This window comes from Lepisosteus oculatus, chromosome 24 (assembly GCF_040954835.1).
Source record: "Lepisosteus oculatus isolate fLepOcu1 chromosome 24, fLepOcu1.hap2, whole genome shotgun sequence".
NCBI lineage: Eukaryota > Metazoa > Chordata > Actinopteri > Semionotiformes > Lepisosteidae > Lepisosteus > Lepisosteus oculatus.
In genome coordinates this window covers 11,453,723-11,475,651 of record NC_090719.1, presented here as the reverse complement: position 1 = coordinate 11,475,651, position 21,929 = coordinate 11,453,723, and the positions used below count along the sequence as shown (strand labels likewise).

General features: G+C 38.9%; 1 protein-coding gene across 1 annotated transcript in view; it reads left to right on the top strand.

The window, feature by feature from the left end:
* Positions 1-21,929, top strand: part of pappaa (pregnancy-associated plasma protein A, pappalysin 1a) — a 211,018-nt gene that overhangs the window by 156,151 nt on the left and 32,938 nt on the right. Inside the window, exons 18-21 of the mRNA XM_015367158.2 lie at positions 1,066-1,213; positions 2,328-2,437; positions 8,674-8,745; positions 10,409-10,507. Of these exons, the coding sequence (XP_015222644.2) occupies positions 1,066-1,213; positions 2,328-2,437; positions 8,674-8,745; positions 10,409-10,507 (429 nt within the window). The remainder of the gene's footprint in view (positions 1-1,065; positions 1,214-2,327; positions 2,438-8,673; positions 8,746-10,408; positions 10,508-21,929) is intronic.

Below are 21,929 nucleotides of genomic sequence, written 5' to 3'. Positions count from 1 at the left end.
GCCTTTGTTTTTGACTGATTTGTCAGTAGTTCATGTTTTACCCTGCAGGGGTTTTATATAGTAAGTCACCTGTAATCATGTTTTTTTAAACATTAGGAACACGTAAATGATCAATTAAGCAAGTAATTAAGGAAGCTGGATGTGGAGGTCTGAATGATCTTCTGAGTTTTGTCCTAACAACATTGTTCTCTGCATTTCTTAATTAAAAAAACATATCTGTTTAACTGATCAAAATTAATTAAATTGTTCTAGACCTTGGAAATGAATGAATGAATGGCTCCATATAAAACTTACTGAACAATTACAGTTAAGTATAATATAATGATTTTGCATTATACATGGTTTTTATGCAAAAAGAAAATTCCTTCTTATGTGAACATAACAAGGTTTTCTAACATTAGTAGCACTTTCCTGTGTCTAATTAGGAATCTGTTTCCTTTGGGAAATTTTGTTACTGAAAATGGATTCATGGATCATCAGATCGTCTTACAGTGTATTAAAACAAATATAACAATCTGCAGTAGTACAGTATGTTGTACTATGAGTGTTCCTGGCAGACAGTCAATGCACCCATGACATCATAAGCTTAATGGCTGAAGTCCCCAGCACTTGAGCAATTAAGAGGGACCCTTGGCTGTAGCCTCTGATTAATAGAGATTTTCCTGCATTAGGACACCAGAGCAAATTAACTTTCTAAATAAAATTAAATATTGCATAGCTTTGAAGTGGCTGCTGTCAAGCACCTAAATTATACGTACCAGGCTGACCCAATTAAAACTGTGCTTAATTGGGCCTCCATTTTTTAATTGATTAAAACGTTTTCAGGGGTGGCATTTCATCATTTGGTGTTGCCAACCGCAGTGACCAAATGTGTGGATGTGATCTTCCATGAATCTTCAGCAGTCATTTCCAAAGGAGAGTATTGGTGTAATGTAGATAAATCGAAAGACTTTTATATGGTCAGTTAGAACTCATAATAGCACAAAAAGGGAAGAAGGAGACTGTATCACAGTTTGCTTTGCACAGTAATCGTGTAATAATGTGTCTCTTTGGGAATTAATTTAGGGGCCACCTACCAGTGTGATCCGCTGCAGGAAAGATGGCAATTGGACGGGCTCGTTCCGTGTCTGCCCACAAGTGAAGGGACAGTGTGCATTACCCCAGAATCTCAGCCCCAGCATCAGAGCTAGCTGCAAGAAAGGATACAGTATAGGTGGGTATGGAGAGTTCTTTTACTTGTATATTTTAGCTCAAGGTATGAGTACAGAACATTTTTACTTGGAAGGCCAAGAGTCTGTTTTGCTCATCTCATCTCAGTTAAGGTAGTTCCAAGGGGAAGGTCACCTACAGCGTTGTTGTCTTGCCCTGCTCTTCATTTGTTCGTGGGAAATTCATTCCTCAGAACAGTTTAGGTGCAGGAACGAGCTCACCTCCCCAAGCACTGATCCCACCTGACCTGCATAGATCTTTGAGAAAGGGTAATGACAGGAAAACGGGTGTGGCTGCCCACACTAATGCATGAGATCTCATGAGATGGGCTGTTTTGATAGCATTGCTGCAGGTGGGTCTGTGCTTACTTGAAAGATCTTATCAACAATCATGTGTTTTAACTAAGGGTGTTGATTTGAAATGCAAAGCTTTCCTCCAGTGGGAATTTAAGGTAGTGCAACTTTGGTCCTGACTGAGAAAAGTCTGCAACCTGCTCAGAAATGCATGACATGACCTACAGGTTATAGGTACAGTATAATCTGTCTCCTGTACAGCATAATGTAAGTGTTGTTTAATGACTAAAGATAAAGAGGTCTAGGTGAGAATGGAATGTAGATATTCTTGAATAAAATCATTGAATAATAACAAAATGGAAGGCAGGACCTGAGGAGGTTAAACAGTTTTCACATTTTCAAACATTTTAATGGACAGGGTAAGTAGTGGAGTAATTAAGTATACTACAGTACCACAGCTTGACAGTTGGCCTTTTCCACAAACACGACTATAAGAAACGATACGAGTTAAAACTGGTCATTGAGTATGTAGTTGATTGGTTTGCTAGCAATGTAATGGTCAAAGCATCTCCTTTGTTGAAGGGTCTCAGGCAATCTATTTCAGCAAATATGACTGACTATTATATATACCATAACCAGCCGTGCGAATTCACTTGTCAGATGTACTGTAATTGGGAATTGTAATGAACTAAAAAAGAAAACTTTTTATCTCTGATTAGAGCAGAATTGATCACTACTCAATTCTCAGATGTGTTTATTTGTAGTTCCATTGCAGGCTTTTCTACCCACCTTGAAATTTGCGGTATTTTTTCCCTTATCACTCAGGGGCAGAGTGCGAGTTGTCCTGCAAAGACAGGAACAGCAATGTAATCATCTTGCCACGCAATATGACAGCGGACACAGTGGAACACTGGAGGAACCCGTCTAAAGTCAAGGTGCGTTAGTGTCCTTTGGATTATTCATTTGATTTTTAAAGGCACTACGAAATGAGAAAGAATATAAAAACGACCCATTCCATTTTATCAATCTGACACTAGTAGTTCTGCAAAGCAGAAGAAAATATGTTATCCAGCAAAAACTGCTATTTAAATGTAAGGATTTTCAGAATGTAAATGAAAGTATGGCATGCTAATATGCTTCCATGTTAATAGCAATTTCAACAGCAATAGTAGAGAACTGCTACTTAAATTTCATTGTATTAAGTGACTTTGGTGTGATGTTCCAAATGAATCATATTTAATTTTGACACCATCAATACATTTTACCTACGAAGGGTATTTTGCTTTCCTTCTGGGATAATACTTTTTGGAATTTTCTGCAAATACCAAATTTTGTAACGTTTTAAAAATCCTTTTTGCCTAGCCAGTTTGAGCACCCAGAGCTTATGCAAACAAATCATAAATAGAACGTTTTGTTGGTCTCCACCAAATTCTCTACTATTGTTGACAACCTCTACATTGAACCAATTAAAAGCATGGTGGAATTGTGTGCATCTCCACATAAATGTGGCCAACAAAAAATATTTTAGATGGAATCTAAATCTATTTGGTATACTCCTTCAGCAATACACAATTGCCCAATTTTTGCCCAATTGCCTCTGGTCAGAAATGAAAATGAACCACCCTTTCCTAGAGTTGAAACACCACCAGCCTGTGGTAGCTGCACATTTGGCACCTGCACTGAATGTGTATAGGATTGGCCCTGGTATAGATTAAAAAAAAATGTAAAAGCTGAAAAATACCACAATAAGAGTCCACAAGAAAAAGTGTACATGCATCCTGTTGATATATTATAATACTATATGTCTAACAGGAGTAATTGAAGACATGCATAGTTCCTCATAGTTCCTTCAGTCCTGAGCTCTTCAGACTCTTGAAAAAGCTGTGAGGAGGTGTGTCTGTGGAGCTCCAGCCAAGCGGGTAGAGCAGACATTCATTAGCATCGAAGTCAATTAATTCATCACTGCTACCAGTCTTCAGAATTACAAAATTGTTTTTGGCCTGAGCTGACTGGTACCCATTCTTTCACTGATGATGAATTTGTGCTGTAGCCTTTGGAGTTAAACATTCTGTATCTTAATTCAAATAACAAATTTATTGAAGTGCACCTACAATGATGAGTCATTTATAGGCTAGGAGAAAAAAATAAATTACTTCACTGTAACCAACTCTTCTTTACTTTTGTGCAGAAAACATTACATAAACCTGATTGATTACATACAGTATACAACTTCCAATTTCATTTAAGAAAGACATGCCACTCAATTATGTGTGCTCCATGAACAAGAAAGAAAAGACTTGGGTATCAGAAATGCATTTGACCTTGTTATGACTGTATGTATATTATACATATATATATATATGTATATTATTTATTAAGTAATTTTGATCAAAAAATGAAAAAATGATCAATAGTAAGCTGAGAAGTTAAAATGGTCCAGCAGTTTTAGCCGAGCTGAAATCAATAGTGGTTCAGTGTCTCCAGCTTCTAGCATTTTGCCAACTGGTGTCAATCGATGGATCTGTTTGGACAAATATTAGAACTACAATCCCACAGCACCAGTTTCTTACAGGTTAACGTAACCCCCTGTGCCACCCACCATACGCATCTTGTACTCCGACGAGAGCTCAGCACTGTAAGAGACCCATGCAGTGTGATTTAATTATGACGCAGTTTAAAAATAATTGAAAAGAGACAAACATGGCACCACATTTATCTGGGGTTACATTTTACTTTGTAATGTAAATTCCCAGTAACATCATATAAGTGTCTACAAAAACGTTCAAAACAAGACTAAAAAATGTTGTTTTAAATGTGGTCTACAGTAATAAATATACACCTACTTCTGAATGACTATTATATTTTCCCTTTGAAATGGAGCTGCACCTCACTTCATCCACTCCTAGTTGATTACAGGCGTTGCCCTATTGCTGACAGCATTGGACCACAACCCAGTTCCCAGCAATCGAAGCCATGCTGTGGCAATTGTTACTCACTGGTTTTATTGTTAAAATACAATCAGGACCTGGAATTACGATTACGAACTCGGATTTCTGTGAAGTGGGCTTTTATTATCAGCAGTGGAAAAAGTCTATAATCCTCATTTACGGACCCTGGCAGCTTCTGAATTCGAACCGTTATTGTTTTCTCACACAGCAGATGAGGGCTGAGTCACGGGGCAACTCCTTTTCAAGGATACGCTTAATAAGACACACTTATATGGCTCTGAATTTGTTTTAAGCTTACCTCACACCCCTCCCTTTGTACTGCAAAAGTCCATGTTTGTTGCATTAGATAGGTTCCTGTTTGCGTATGTATTGCTGGCAGTAGCTACCACAGACACCACTGCAATATGATTCAGACTTATGATATCTGGGGAAAGTAAAGGATGAGCAATTATCCTGAATTTGTTTCCTGTATTCTCAGTCTCGGAGAAGTTTTGTCTTAACCGATTGACAAAATCCAAAGAGATAGGCCAGATCAGAAACAGCAACTGATATAATTTACTTTTTAAATGTACTATTATCAACAGTGCTAGAGTATGGGACTGTAAATTATTTAGACAAGGTCAGAGTTCAAATGTCATGTTTTTTTTCCTCCGCCTCTCCCACACTTTGAATGCATGTCAGAAGCAGAGGTGGCAATTCATTACATTTGTAACGTGCATTTCTCTCTTGTCGCTGTGGGTGCTAACTGAATTTAAATTATTACTTTGTTTGACTTTTACCGCAAGTCCTTTGTGTCGGCCTCAAATAATTTCTCAGGTAATCGTTTTCTAACTTTTTGCTGACTGAACTGTATCAAGAAATACCTCCGTTTGCAAAATTGAGCACTTTGGCAGTATTTGGACACCTGAGACACGGAATGTTTGCAGAGGTCAGGCAGGCCCAGTCTAATGAGGATATTTTATCCCTTAGCATGTTATTTCAGTTGACGGCACAGCCAGTGCAAGGAGAGCCTGGCTCATTGCATGTAGTGAATCACTCTGAGGACAAATGTGTCTTTTACCAGCGCATGCTAATTAAGACATACTGTATCTATGAGCTGCATAAGTAAGTGTGCTTCATTCAGCTACAATCTAAAGTACTGTCATGTTGCAGATGTTTGAAAAGAGCATAAACCCCAGTTTAAATTAAGTGTATGATTAGCCATGATCAGAAGTGGCATTATCAAAAGGATGTGGCTCGGAAATTTTTGATAACGCAAACGAATGATGAACCTACCTTTGTTAAATTCGGTAAGCCAATGATGCGTTAAAGGGCGATCTTGATAAAATTAGCTTTCAAATCTAAAGTCTTATAGCAGACACTGATATATAATTTGGGGAGTATTTGCTTCATTCTTTACTTTTTATTGGATATTATTTATTAGATCCTGGCCATTTTGTGGTGCAGTCCCAGATTTGTTAACAATGAGAAATCTGAACTGAATTGAGGTGGTAATGGAGTGACTGTTAACAAGTATTAGTTGAAATATGGAGGAAGGTTCTTGAGGTGCAGTGTGAGCTCTTTAGGCTTTAGTGCTTAAGGTTCTGTGCTCCAGATAGAAGGGTAATGTATTTAAATGCTCTTAAGATATAGCTGTTTTGTCTTTGTGCGCAGTTCTTTTGTCAAATGACTCTAGTGCGTGTTCTAATATGTAAATGGCCATCCACATAATCACTGTAAATTATAATTGCTCCTCAAGTTATAATATTGAGTTATGTATTGATTGTGTTACATTTTGCTGCTCTGGTTAGCTTTTGATTAAATTGAAAGTGGATTTTTTTGTATTCAGTTTTGGAATCACCAGACCCTAGCATAGCTTTCAGAAAGAACTTTTAATAAATTTTATTTTATTAAAGCGATTTTCTTAAATTAATTGCTAAAGAAATATTTTAGGCATTATCGCAAACCATATGAGGAACGTATCCATGATTTGCCTCTCAACGGTAGTATATAGAAATAAGAGCGTTAGTCAGGGTAGTTATATTGTCAGAAGTCATCATAATTTGATTCCCAGGAAGGTGTTTGCAGACATATCCAGGCAGTTATGGCTGTCGTTGTTAAGAACATTTTCACCGTATCCCTGACCCTAATACACACATACACACACCTCTCCCTGTGTGCTTTCACACACACAACAGAGGTGCAGGTGGGGTAGCCTGGGCCTGACTAAGGGTGGAAAATCTGAAACTGTCGGAAAGAAAAACAGTCTGATACAGATAGTATAAAAGTCTTTTTAATAAATGTCAGGTAAACCTCAAAAAGCACTGAACTTTACAGGAACTATAAAAACAAGCTGGGGCTCCCCACCAGACGGTTTAAATTAGCCCTCATGTAAACATGGGGCAGGCAGCGGTGCGACACTGAACACTAATTGTGTATGGATGTCCTGAGCAGGGGGCTCGGCAGCTCTCTTCCACGACTCGACAGCCAAGACGTAAGAAGTTCTTGGAAATATAGTGTTTAAGCTTTTCATTTCATGGCCTTATGGATTTCTGATCCCCATCATCATAGTCTCTCTGAAAAGTCTACCTGTGTACCAGGGCACATTGAGAGAGGTGTAGTGCCTTCTCTCTGGGACCGTAAAAGGTTGTAGCATTTAATACGAGACCTATTTCGGACTTCCGAAGAATACTTTTTTAACCTTAAAAAAGATAGTGTAGGCTGCACGTCACTTTGAAAAATACATCCCAAAGCAGTTACTTCACTAGATATCAATGTGTTGTACTACAGGAACCAGCAGCTAACCGCATGTTTTTCAAACCTATTTCCACTGGGGCAAAATTTGCTCTGCTTTGTACAGTATCTCCAGCCAATTCTCAAAAAATGTGTGCAAGAAAAAAAAAATTCTGTTTCATACTAGTGTTGTCCACGTTAGAAAGGACACCTTTAAACTTTCCAGCAGCTGGAGAGCAAACACAAGCGTTGAAGACTACCATATAAATATTTTTGAGGAGGATAGGCACATAGATTGTTCACAGGTTTCGTTTTGAACTACTGCCAGAGTTTTGTGGCAGTAAAAACAATGAAGTACTATCATTAGCACTGTTACAGCAGGAGACCCAAGCTGTCCAATATGTTAATATCACATAGGAGTGAATGTACTGAGCTACAAAATATAGAAAAATAAGAATCATCTGTATAAGAATTTCCGCATGGAATTTCGAGAAATCAGCACAGTACACAATGTGTAGGTTCACTCTGGCTACGGGTTTGTGGTTTTTCAGAAGTAAAATCAAAAGTATCTTCTGATTGGTTCGCTCTGTGCCAGGGGGTCTTTCTTCCAAAACTTCTGAATGAATGTCTCACCGAGAGATGTAGAACAGGTTTGTGCTCCATCGCTCTAACATGATTTCCAAACATCCGGAACTGTGAAAGTCCTGAACAGTTACGCGACCTGTTACCTGCGCGTCCCAGCAGTAATGGTCGTGTCCTGCTGATTTCACTCGCTGGCCTGGACTCCCTCACGCCAGCTGTACAGCCACATCACCAGGAAGAGAGGCAGCATGTGTGAGATGGAGCTAAACAAAAACATGCCCAGTGCCCTCCAGCCTTCTCACAAGTGGCTCTGATGAAATCTTTAAAAAAAAAAAAAATCTAATTGAGACTTTGGACTGGCCTCTTTTTTTTGTTGTTGTTGAAGCCCTCACCACCCCACAAAGCTTTTTAGTCACGCAATGTGTTGAATTAAAAAGATACATGAAAAATACCACTTCCCATCTAAAGAATGCAAAGTCAAAGGTGAAGTTGAAGGTATGTATTTGTACAAGGAGATTATCACAAAGCTGAAGTTATGTAGAGTACAGGTTTTGATTTTTTTTTCGATCATATGAAGGCACAACAATGCTTTGGCACAGGAATAAAGAGACAAAGCCAGTGAAAGTTTATAATGTTTTGTGAACATTCCTTTCATCCTGTGTTTGCTGTGACTCCCCTTCCAGAGGATGGCCCGTGTGACTTTGTTTATATCTTTGTGGGCTCAACTAGAAATAACATGATAGGGCACACAGAGAGAGGAAAAAATGAAATATTTTCCTTGCGGATTCTTCTTGGATTACCTTTAACACTTGGGACAGGATCCCAACTTCACAGGAGACCTTTGTTTGTAATATTTGTTGTATGCGTGTGGGTTTTTCGGGGGATTTTTAATGTTCTGATTTTTTTTTTTTGTTCTCCTCTCCTACCAGAGTATTGTCTGCACAATGGGACTGAGGTGGTATCCACACCCTGAGGCACTTCATTGTATCAAAGGCTGTGAGGTAAGGCTGGCCTGCTGTGGCATTAATTTTATATGAGATCAAAATGCCTCCTGCTTTAAGAGAGGGGAAAAAAGGAATCCAGTGTTAGTGATTTCAATTTTTTTTGAGTGACACTGTTAAAAATGTACAAGGAGGCAGTGAAGTCTGACTTCTGGAATTTAAGCTGGTTTTAGATGGTGTATTCCCTTCAGTGTTTACTTACTGAGAGGCCTAGTTCGGTCAGGATCTCTGCAGGTAGTATAGAGTACAACAGGTAGGCTGACACCAAACGGGCACAAGTCGCTTTGCGGCAAAACAGATCGCATCCCAAGACTCAAAAGGCAGAGCAGGGAGGATTTTAAAGTGCACAGCAGCTACAGTGAAAATAAGGAGGAATGTTTTTTTTTTCTTAAAAAAACTGTGGGAGTAGGGCTGTGCCATGTTGCTGAAGCTGATACTCTGGTTTATTTTAAGAAATGGCTGGATGAGTTCCTTGTACCAGTTGGAACCTAATGGCCTCATCTCATTTGTAATCTTTATTGTGGTCATGTTCTTAAGCTGTGGTGAAATCTTATATTTTCTGTACATTGTGTAATCAGGAGTACATTCTGAGGATCAGGAGGTGGTTTATCTAGTGTTCCGTTCTTTCATTTCATTCCCTATTGGCAGCTGATTGTTTTCTTAGTCTAGTTTTGCAGACTTCTGTGAAATAATTCAGTAATTCTATATTTACCTTCTTATAATAACTAGTCAGTAATAATAGTTAACTTTAATCACTAGTTTCTTCATATTATTATTTTTCAGAAATAAAATCTTTTATACACATTTAAAGTACTGGAACTGATGAATATTCCAGTATAAAAAAAAAGAAGTAAAAAATGTTTGATAAATTATCTTAACCAGTACAGTGCATATTCCATAAGTCAAACCTGGCCTTTCACTTTATTTGGACTTATTGACCCCAGAGTGAAATTTAATTGTGGAAGCACTTTAAGAGATAGAAATCAAGAAACAGAAGTAAACTGGAAAACTCTTAAATGAAAAGGGGCTCATTTTATTGTGTTGTATTTTCAAGAGAAAAAAAAATCTTTCTCACATGCTGGCCACAGGATCCAGAATGAAATTGTTCTCATTTTTCCTCAGCCAAATCCTGATTCTGGAAAGATTTTCTCAGTCCATTTTAGGTCATAATGATGGTGGTTTGAGCCAGTAAAACTCTGCAAGTGCGTTGGGCATTCTTTTGTGTGTTTGCCTAAATGGAAATGGACAGTTCCTGTCAAGGACACACATACAATGAACTAGCCATTAGTTTCCTCTTAAGAAGAAGCCTCTTTGACCCCCCATAGCACCTGTTCAATTTCTCCAGGACAAGAAAGGGAACAGAATTATGTTCCTGTATGTATGTACTCTTGCACTATTGAAGACTCACACAAGCATCTTTATTTTTTTGTGATCACCCTGATAGCTGTTGCTTTTAATGAGAACAAAAAGTGAAAACCAGGACAAGTACAGAGTATACCTAATAAAATCGTTTTGCTTATGTTTTTACTCACCTCTCGGCAATCGAAGAGGATTGGGATTTTTGCGTGCTGAGCGACAGGCACGAATAGTTGTACAGGTCCTCAATTAGGCCATCGGGTTCGAAAGCTGTCATCATCTCTTGTTTTGGTCTTTCGTCCCACAGCCCTTCATGGGTGACAACTACTGTGATGCCGTCAATAACCGAGCGTTCTGCAACTATGATGGCGGTGACTGCTGCCACTCCACCGTGAAGACTAAAAAGGTAGACTAAACATCTTTCTTTTCTACACGAAAATATGAATCTGCTTTCCCTTTCTCTGTCTTCCGTTGTCTATATTCCCATTCTCCCTGTTCTACAGTACATAACAAAATGTATGCAGCTTTCCTAATTTTATCCATTATTGAAAAACGAGTCGGAGTAGTGGCACGGAGCCCGAGAGCAGACATGAACAACAGGCAACATGAAAGGCAAGGGGATATGGAACAGCAATAAAATTGATATATACTGCTGTAACTCCTATTTTCTTTCTGAAAGTAAAATGTCCTCTTTAACCTGGAAACCCACAAAACAAGGGAGATATTATTCGGTTCTGTACAGAGTGTGCATCTGGTTCTGTGGATATCTTGGCCAAGGTCTTGCATCCTTTTATTGCAGGAAATTTATCGGTTTCATGAATTTGAGCTTCTTCCCGTTTTTTTAAGAATGATTGTAGTTGCATCATAACAAGATAGTACCTGCTTTGTCAGATGGTGATTTTCAATGGTAGAGAGAGAACCTTCCTCTTGTTCCTCTTGTCTGCTCTACAAAGCCGTGAAGTATTGTCATTTTCCAAGCCCTGTTGGTACCCTGTTGGAAAAGGTATGCATTTCATAAGCAGAACGTTTAGCCTCAGGAGAGGGCCCCAGTGAAAAACTATACTGGCAGGTTTAAAATGGCAAAACACCTACGGTATTATTAGCTGAGACTCCCGAAGCGTTTGATGTAAATCTGATGCTCTGACTTTCTTTTCTGAGGATTTATGTCTTCTTTTTTGTGCTTCCAGATAATTTTGCTCAGGTATTCCACATTAAAAAAAACAACATACTAATTGCACATATGAAATACTGTTATGTAGGCTGTAGATGGGACGTGGGACGTGTAGTTGCCAGATCACTATTAAGGTGGAGAGTTTTTTTTTTCAGACTGAATTTATAGACATTTTAAGTTAAAGGCCTTCTCATACCATTTTTTCTTGCATTATTTTTATTAATGAAATGATTGTTCTTTATCACTAAAGGCATTGTACTGCATGCTGGCTTTTGTGTGAGCTGTATGTTTGGAGCTGCTTTGTGGAATACTTACACCACACTCCATTTACTCATTGACTATTTTTGGAGAGCCTAGAGCCCCTTTCTGCATGTTTTTTTCTCCTTAATTAGGTCTCATGACATGAGCTCACGGAACCTAGTGTGTATTTATGATGATTTTAATAAAGCAAAACTAACCATTTCATCAAAAGCTCTGCAAAAAAAAAAAGTCCAGAGAGAACAATGGAAATAGTCTTAATTGCGCAGTGTTTTATTAGGTTTGCCATACTGCAGCTGCTGTATTGGCAGGACGCGATCAAGCTAAAAGCTGTAATATTTTATAAAAATTAGCAGTTTTATGACAGTGTCAAAGCTTGTTGCACAGCCCTTAGATCAAGGAGAGATTGCAAAAACATTTTAGAGCCGGTGTAACCATTAGCAGCTCCTGTTCCAGGACAGCTACAGAGAGGCTATCCTTGGAACTGTGGGTATCAGTGAAATTCTGCACTGGTCATACATTCTATGTGGAACAAACAGAGAAAACGGCTAGAAACACTTAGTGATTCCTACTGCTTGGTTTTTATTTGCATTTTGGTTCTGTTTATTTTTTTTAAGTTGTTGGAAGTCTTTAAGTCTCCCCATTTTTGAAATTCTAACATGAGCCTGTTTGCTTTGGAAAATTGCAGCTTTATAGCCGGGATCACATTTTTATACATTTTTCCTTGTTTTTTTTTTAAGAGAGGGGGATATTGGAGTATCACTTCCCTTTATTTCATAACTAGGATCTACCAAAAATACTCATGCTGACCTCTGCTCACCCCTCACTCACAGCAGATCTATTTTCAATGGCTTTGACTCCTTCTGTTTTTTTGGAATTCTGCTGCTAAGTAGATTTATTGTTCCTGTTTTCTGGTAAGCTTTTCTTAAAAGTCTTAAAAGAAACTCCTGAATGAGAAGTTGCGATGCCACGCACTGAGTCTTTGAATTGCATACTTCACACCAGCATCATGTAAAAGAAGATCGAAACTGTTTGAAAGCTGAAAATGGAATAATTAAATGTGTTGCCCTTTTATTGTTCATTCTTCCCTTGGAAGAGGTTTCTTCACCTGGTGAGAGATAAAAAAAAACAAACTTAAAGATCCTTGCAGATGGCCGTTTTACAGGTCCGACTTAATCATCGGCAAAGGGTGTTTTAATAAAATGAATTAATGTGAACTAATGGTGCAATTTGGAATGATTTATACCCAGAGAAATCAGTGCGGAACTCTCCCCTATCAATCTAAATGAAGCTCATCCTAGTTATCCCATTCCAAGCCATCCAGTCTGATTTACTGTACATACAGTATAAAACAGCAGGCATAAGAAGTCTAATACCAAATGGGATTGCTGCATGCTGCTTTGCTCTCCTGTCCATGACCTCCATTGTCATCAGCAGGGGAATGTTGTTATGCTGACATCACAGCTACTAGCTTCTGCTCCTGATCAGCAGCGAAGTGTGCAAGTATAGCTGACAAGTGCTTAAGCATCTGAGGAAGGAACAATTATAGTCCTGCTGTGCCCATGCTGTCCCCACAATCTCTGAATAAATAGCTTCTTCCTCCTCCAGGCAGCAAGCACAGATTCAAACCCAAACGCGAAAGAACATCCCTGAGCTAAGTTAAGCATGCCGGTGTAGCGGAGCTAGTTTGGATACGGTGACGTCATTGCCCTCACTGCGCGTACCAGGGACCTCAGCTGCCTGGGCTGAGGGAGGTCTCCTTTAGCTCACTCGGCTGGTTCCCTGTTGCGTGACGCCGGAGACCCGGGTTCGTGCCCCAGGTGTTGCGGGACGGAACGGGGTGGCGGAGGGCACGAGCCCGCACGGAACTGCGATGGTCACACCAGATCTACCAGTAGAATATTGAAGCAACATGACTTGTCAGAGCAGGAGGTCAGCACGTTGCAAACAAGAGGTCCTGGGTGCCTGAGCTCATGTGTTTGCAAAGGCATTTGCATTCTCTGTCTGACGAGTGGATACTGTAGATTCTCTGTAGGACCCTTTATTTAACCAGATAAGTCAATGGAGATTTTCTGATTTCTATTTCTTATTTACAACCCGTCAACGGTCTATCAGAATTGATGCACAGAAAACAATGCAGTGGAAATAAACAACAGTTAGTGAAATGTAAGTGACATAACAGTTAATGGTATAACAGGATGATGATAGCAAGTGTGCATGTCAGACAGAAAGGGTCTCATATATATATTTATTATTAGTATATAGAGAAGTGGAAGTGCCTTCACATGCAAAGGTGGGTGGTTTCAGTTTCCTCTGCAGACTGTTTCTGTCACTGGCAGTCGTAACTCGAAATGCTATTTGTTCAAAGATGGTGGATGTTTCTGGGAGTTTCAAAACAATTCCATCTATCCATTTTTCTGACCACTTTAAGCAATACAGGGTTCCGGGGGAGCCAGAGCCTATCCAGGAAAGCAACGAGTCAGGATACATCATGGACAAGGGCGCTAGTCCATCTCAGTGCACACACAGACAGACACTCACACCAGGGCCAGTTGTTCCAGAAGCCAGTTAATCTACAGAATGCAGATCAATTAATAATACCACAAATTGTATCAACCTTCTCTGTACTAAATATGTGCTTTCTACAGTGTATAACACCCCCCCCCCCAAGGTATATCCCTTATACATGAATGGGACACCCGAGGACTATACAGACTTTCCTCCTAGACTCACAATGTAAGAACCAGCTTTAAGTAATTCCATTTCTTCCACAATGCTTTACTGTGGTATGATCACTTATTGGCGGCATGATGAGGCTCTTATGTATAACGGTACAAGCTGACAGGTGCTCAGCATGGAAGAAGACATGATGTTGAGTGAGAAGTATGATTCCATCCCATCAAACTCCAGCTAGGATGAATGCATTATGCATCATCTCTTAGGTAATCTTATCAAAAGCCCATTGACCGATGATATGCCTCAGACTTCAGCCTTTAACATCTGGACTAGCTCTGGTCTGCATTCCAAACAAATGCCTTAACTGGTTGAATCTCTGAGGAGCACCTGAACTAGACCTTGATTTGATATGATTTTATTCAAATTTGACAAATCATAGTAAATGCTGAAGAGTTCTAAATATATTCTGATGGGAAAGATAAACATAATTTATAATGAGGAATGTGTCTAGATTGCCATTTATTATATAAAAGAAAGGATGTACATCTCTCAGGAAGAATGTCTCTTTCCTGCACACATGATGATATGCCCAAATGTGACAGCTTGATTGGATGTTTGTATCCTGTTATCCTGATGCACCTGTCATGGAATTGCAAGCCTGACACCTGGAACCTCCTTACGTGTTCCTCCTGTCACTACAACTGAGCTTCTGCACAGAATGCTTGTCAGACTAGCTCCTTCGACCGCTTTTATCTCCTGCATTGTCTGAAGAGACCTCTGACAAAGAGACAAAATACAATCGTACAAACAAAAGAGCTTTTCAACCAAGGTGAGTGAATTACAAGCAACAGGGAGACAGCACTGAAAGCCAGTCCCCTTTTCAGCACTCTTTACAGTCAGCACATTTCTGACTTACTGTAGATTCATTATAGAAAAAGGGAACATTTTTGCTTACGCCAGTAGAAGAATGAGTGATTCACCATAATGCCAACGCATTCAAATAAGTTAATGTTGGACAGAGACCCAAACGCACTGTAGTGACATGTACGTTAGACTTGTATCACACTCTCCAGTACTGCTAAGGATATCAAAGTGCTTACCAATAATTCCTAAGCTGAATTACAGTGTGTAGCCACTGGCATATACTGTGGCTTCCCTTCAGTGTAAACCTATCCTCGCTGTTGGGTGGTATGAGCACTGAAAGATGCCATATACAGATAGAGCAAAAGAGACAACATTTCTGTTGTGGAACAAAGGATGTGCCTGAGAGCCCTGACCGAAAGATTACAAAACTCTGCAAGGGATTTGAGAAATTTGACCCTATCTTTTGCATTACATTCACATGAGAAACAAGTAGCAGAGGGCTTCAGTGCAAACTGAGCACTGCTCTTTTGCATTGATTATGCTATATTCAGTGTGGGAGTCCAGTACTGCTGTGGGATCTCGAGGGCACACAAAAAGAGCAATGCATCATTACCTACTATTTACTGCTTGACTAACATGGGCCAATGAGCCTCTTCTTACGTGTCACTTCTTTCGTGTTCTATAGTTTTTACCTCAGCGTGCTGCTGTTATTTTCACATTGCCTTCAAAGAAATGGGCTGAACGTTTTTTTGGACAACAAAGGGTGAACGTAAATTTGAAATCATACTGCACTCCAAAAGAATGAGATGATGCTGAGAAACGTAGCTGTCTGTTCGGGTTGTGTGGCTCGCCAGCGGGCCTGCGGTACAGTTCGTGGCAGCTAAGAGGTTAAGATATTCCAGCTCTTTACTGTCTTTGCTGGCGGGGAGAAAGGGGGGTGCTCCAGGTTTTGTGTAACCAAGAAGACCGTCAACATTTTCTTTGGCGCTCACAAAGATCCCGTCGGAATACACAACATGTTGTGAAACATCTTGTAACTGCATTTGACTGACTGTTAAAAATTAAATACGGTCATAAATCATATATGAACACATAAACCAGGGGCCATTAGTCCTTTCACACCGCAGGATTACCTAAGCAAATAATAAAACAAAATTGAACATCCTCCCACTTGCCAGCGCACTGTGCCTGTCTCGTACAGAGGGCTGGGATAGCAAATGTTTGTGATATTCATTGCTATCTAAGGGGGTAACTCTGCCTAGAGAATTGGGGTGGTAGTGGTGGATTAATAAGCCTCAAAAGAGAATCTGAATAAATAAACACAGTAATTGCAATTAGCTACTGAAATGGCAAGTCTCTATTGTTTTCCTTTCCGTGGCTGGAATCCAGATACCCAGCTTGAGTGTGCAATAATAAAGCTCAGTAAATAGCTGTAAAATAGACCCTGAATCCAGTTTATCCGTTTAAGTGGAAAAGAGCTAATTCGGAAAGGATGGCAGAGAAGGGGGTTCCTACTGGAAAATGAGCAAACGGAGATGGAACGGAGCCAGGTGAGGAAGGACTAACCTCCAAGCTCCTAGCCCGTGCTCAGCCCTGTTGTGCCAGAAAGCGGCATGTCTCCACTCAGACTAGTGCAGAGCTGGCACATTGATACAGTACCTGAAGCACACAGCCTTCAAATAAGATCAGAGCACTGGGGGGTGTCGTTTTAAAAAGTCCTACTGTATGCTTCGGCGACGGTGATTGAATTGCATGTCAGTGTTTCCCCGAACTGCTTGTCCATAACACAGAATAGGCTGTCTGCCACGTCTTATCAAAGTCACGGTAATTTTTTCCAAAACTCGAGAATCTGAGCTGCCTGAATTCTCTAGAGCAATTAGCCAACATGTTAGTTCATTCTCAATGACAGTGACATATAAAGGAATTCCACATTGCTGTGGTTCTTTAGTTCTAAACTTTAGTGGTTTCGGTCACATACAGTAAATACATCTTTAAAGTGAGCATTCTTTTTCAGATATTCAGTATTGTGTTACAGGGGTGCTGTAAATTGCAAATGATTGGTGTTTAAATCATCCTGCAACTCATTTATCTTGGACATTTCCCTAAGGTGTGATTTGCATCATTTTAGTCTGGGAAAAATGAAATATTTTCAAAATAAATAACCACTTTATAATAGAGTTTTTAAAACTGTCTCGGGAATAGTTTTAAATTTATTTTACACATACTTCCCAGTGATATTTTTCAGAGGAACTCACTATGTGTTTCTCGTGTTTTGTTTTTGTTTTTTGTTTTTTTGTAAAATACCTACATTTGACCCCTAGGGACATTTAAAATTCCTGATTGCTGAGCTGGCAGTTCTTGATGTATAGGGGGCCTTGGACAAAGCACACATTGTGTGACCCCTAAATTCCCTACTCTGGACATCAAACTCAGCTCTATTGTAGCTTTTTTTCAGTAAGGGCCAGTTCAGGATACAAGAAAGTTGAAAGGGAAACAGTTGTGTGAAAAGTCAATTAGAGCAGAAATAGAGAAGGTCTCTGCAGAGAGCTGGACAATATCAAAGGTTCATGATTTCACCCAGGCATTGAAACGTTTTGTCTGCTTTTCCTAATCCACCTGCCTTCTTAATTAATCAACCGTATAAAATGGAAAATCCCTCCTGATCTTTTTGAGACTCCATATACAGTATTTAGGTACTCTGATGGGATACCTTCATCAGCTTCCAATGGCCTTGCCAGTTCTCAGGCTCTCTGGGATCTCTCCAGTGCACAAATGTATCTGAAGAATTCCTTTTTTTATTCCTTCCACCTTAGCAGGATACAGATTTCTGGTCTGGTTCATGAACAATGCAGAAAATACTGATGTTAAAGAGCTAACCATGGTTCTTACTCAATAAGGGTGTAAACAAAATACTTGTCACTCATGCCAAATGTTTTTGGTCTGTGAAATAGTTACAGAAATGATTTGGCAAAAAAACAACATGCTAGTGGCTTATTGAACTGTGTTACATAATGTGTTTTTAATGACTTAACAGTCACTTGGACATTCCCTTTGCATAACAGTGTAAATTTATTCAAATACCTGGTACTTCATGAAATTAAATCATGAAAAACACAAGAAAGAGCAAAGAGTTGGAATGGTCTCGGTGTAGAAAGAAGAAGAATACCGTGAAGATCAGAGACATCTTAAGGTGAAAAATCAGTTTTCAATTTTAATATTTGAAGGCTTCTTCATTTTTTTTAACCATACTGTGCAGTCAATTGGAACAATCCAATGTGCTTTAGTGATGCAGTACTCCTGTTTTCTCCAGGTACTGATTTAGATAAAAGATAGCTTAATAACTAGAAGAATGTGAAGAGGTCAGGACCACTTTTAAACAATTCTGTTTTAAGATTTTGAAAAACAGAATTCTCAAAGTGAACCCCATTTGTTTCATATCAAGAAATGTTGTCTAGTATGTGAACAAATTCCATTACTAGGAATGTACAACAGAGGATTCAAACTGGCAGTGCACACTTCCAGTATTGTCATCGATGTGTCATGAGTTGCACAGACTCAAAATCGGCATCTGTACATGATCCCTAGTTATTAATCTTTAGTGTGGGAGTCCAGCTCAAGCTTATTTCCTCTTCATGCCAGAACTTGAGGCAAAAATGTTACAGAGGATGCATGAAGGGATATTAAATGGTAAATCAGTGAAATGTTTTGAAATTGGATGTGGACTGTATAAATATGTGTTTAATCCATTAAATCAGTCTTCCTGTGCTTGTGGCAGAGATTTAAGCTGATTATTTAAAACAAAAATAGCTGTATGATCCCGACAAAGGTGGGAGACACAGGGTCGTTCTTTTGTTTGCTTATGAAAACCAGAAAGACTTCTTTTATAGGAGCTCAGCAGAGCTAGTTCAGTTCAGCAATGCTTTTCCTAACACCCTGGCTTGGGATAAGAAGGCAAGGCCTGTACTAGTCACTTTGAAAGGAATATATGCGGTTTTTTCCTTATGAGTTGCTCTCTGACCTGCCTGTGACCTTTGTTAGAAGACTTTGTTTGTTGACCTAACGTCAAATTACTGGAAGGTGAAAATAGGGTCTCCAGTCAGAAGATATTACAACAGCCGAGCTAAAATTCTCTTCATCTTCATTACCACAGTTTACAGTATCTTTTCTCATGAGTTGGCTTTAATCAATAATTACCCTGACTTTCTGTGTTTCTCCCTACATTTTGCTATTTACAATACTAAGCAATTATTATTTCCAAAATATCACAGTTTCTGAAAATACTTCTCAAAGGTATTTGCCAAGGTACAGTATATGTATGAAAAAGCACTATCACTTTATTCAGAACACCGATGCCCCTTGATAATGTGTTGTATACTCATGATGCAACACTAAGATGCACTCCCTTCATGTTTTTTGTGCTAAAACTTTGAGATGTCTTTGCAGAGACTACGTCTGCATTGATATTTAGTTAGCATGTCAATTAATGACTTAAGCAGATGAAACTGCAAGTGAACCGTGCTGAACACACACATATAAAAATATATGCCGAAATGAAGTAACAGGAAAAGATAAAATTCTTAGGTACTCTTTAAAATTGACTCATAAAACAAATTGAACACTAAGCAGAAGTAGTCTAGTAGCAAGTATTGTGACATTGAAATCATTTACTATGTTACAGAAACCTTGGCTGTGATAGTCATTCCTGGATAAGTTTTTGAAGGGGGGGACTTTTTTAGCAGAAATAAAAAAATAAAGCAGACACCACAAATTTAATTTCTTACTCTTAAGATTTCAGTCTTCAGGGGAGTCGGGTTTGATGTTTAGTCTCAAATCAACATGAAGAATAAAAAGAAACTAATGCAAAGTGTGCCAAACCTTGACACCACTGTCCTTTCACAAGGGGGTGGTGATGGAAAATGATGGGCTTGTTCTGTTGCTGTCTCTCCTTATTTGTTCATTTGAAAAGGCTTACACTTTGCCCTTGAGGCACCCTAGCTACAATATTGTCAATCTTCCACACTTTCTGTCTGTAGCTCCTTTTCCCACTCTCTCATCTTCATCACTTTCCCATCCATCTTTGTATCTCTCATCTTCTTCCTCTGTTACTCTGTGTCTTTCATCTCCCTTCCCCTATTGCTTTCTTTCTTACCTGCCTCCCTCTCTTTCTCTTCTCAGCTTTCTCTCCTGTTCTTTTATAGAGTAAGGCATACAGATAGACATGATTCAGATAATATTAAATACAAGAATAATAATTCAATAAAGAACCATCTCCTGTCTTGTTTTCTGCATGCACATTTTCCATGCTTTAGGGTTGTTACAGTTTACATTTCAGACTTTTTCTCTTGGTGACTCTTTGTGATGGACGTATACGTATACAGTATCTGAGTGCAAATGCCTTGATAAAGAAGCAGATCTTTTCAGTATTACTAGATGTCTAATCCTCCTCAAACTCACATCCCTTTCCAAACCTCCCCTGTTACTGTTCTGTTAATCACATCACTGCTATGACCTTTCTGTTTCATCAAAGTTTTGCTTACATTGGTTGACGCAAAGATGTGAAAAAACACAATTTTTCTGTTTAAAAGTGGAATTGACATTGTAAGAGTTGAGCTTAGCCCATTGCACAAGAACAATGAAATATGGCATTACTCCCACTCTGCTTAGGGGAGAAAAGGATATACTGTAGGCTGCAAGATGTCGAGGAGGAAATGTAAGATAAACATCACTTCTGCAGATACTGAAGCTTCGATGTCACACAAAACTCTTTCCAGTGCTGTAACAAAAAAGTAACAGTTCTAGATATGTCTTTATAATATCAGTCAAAATCAAAAGTGCATTCCTGACACAGCTTAAAGGAGAATTACAGACAGATAACACTGGCTTCCTGCCAGTGTCTCATATGAAAACTCTTCTGTTACTTCAGGGTCACATCTCTTTAAAAATGTGCAAATAAAGGTTTTCATCTTGATGCAAGACAGGGACTGCACCAAAGTAGTGTACAGATACTAAAATATCGCTGTGAGTCAGAAGGGTAACTGTGAGCTTCTGCAAAGAGCAGTTCCATTATCTTGATGGGCAGGAGAACAAAGTACTTACTCACCTCGGGTCATGTAAGAGCAGATGATTCGAATGAATGTTTTCAGCATATTAATATCAACCAGCATGCTCTGTTTTCATAAAGGTTTTTAAAATCTTTATTAATGCCTCCTGTTTCTGAAGAGTCATTGATGGTTTTGGTGAAAAAAAGGCATTGAAAACAGACAATTACATAAGTCAAAACAGAGGATGTCAGTAATCAAATGTTTTATACGGACTGCTTTTATTTTAACTTTTTAAAATTGTCTGATCATTTCTAACCCCAGTATCGCTTAATCTCTATTTTTAATCTGTAATTCTGTTTTTTTGTTGTTTCACCTGATTAGTTCAACATATTATCACATATGGACATGAAAGTCCATGATGAATATCCAATATGAAAGATAATTGATTTTCTACGAGTCGTGCAAAGTCACATATCAATTTACGGAAACAAAAATGTTTGCTGGAAGTCGTCGAAACAATAATTGGAAGTTGTTGTTTTCAAACTACTCATTTGCACAGTTCAAGACCAAAACCAAGTTTTTATCTGAAAGTGTAAATTGTGTAGTTGCTTTAGCAGCTGGCAGCAAACACTGCCTAAATGTTACATTGCATTGCATCACTTGCAAACTCTGTAATTTTGTGAGGAATGTCCTGATTTATATTTCACTTGATTCAAAGAATTTGCTGACTTTAAGTTCAGCCGACTTTATTGTGCATAAAAGAAAGCTTTGGTTCTCAAGACAGGTGCTACACAGTGCATGTTGGTAAAATAAAATGC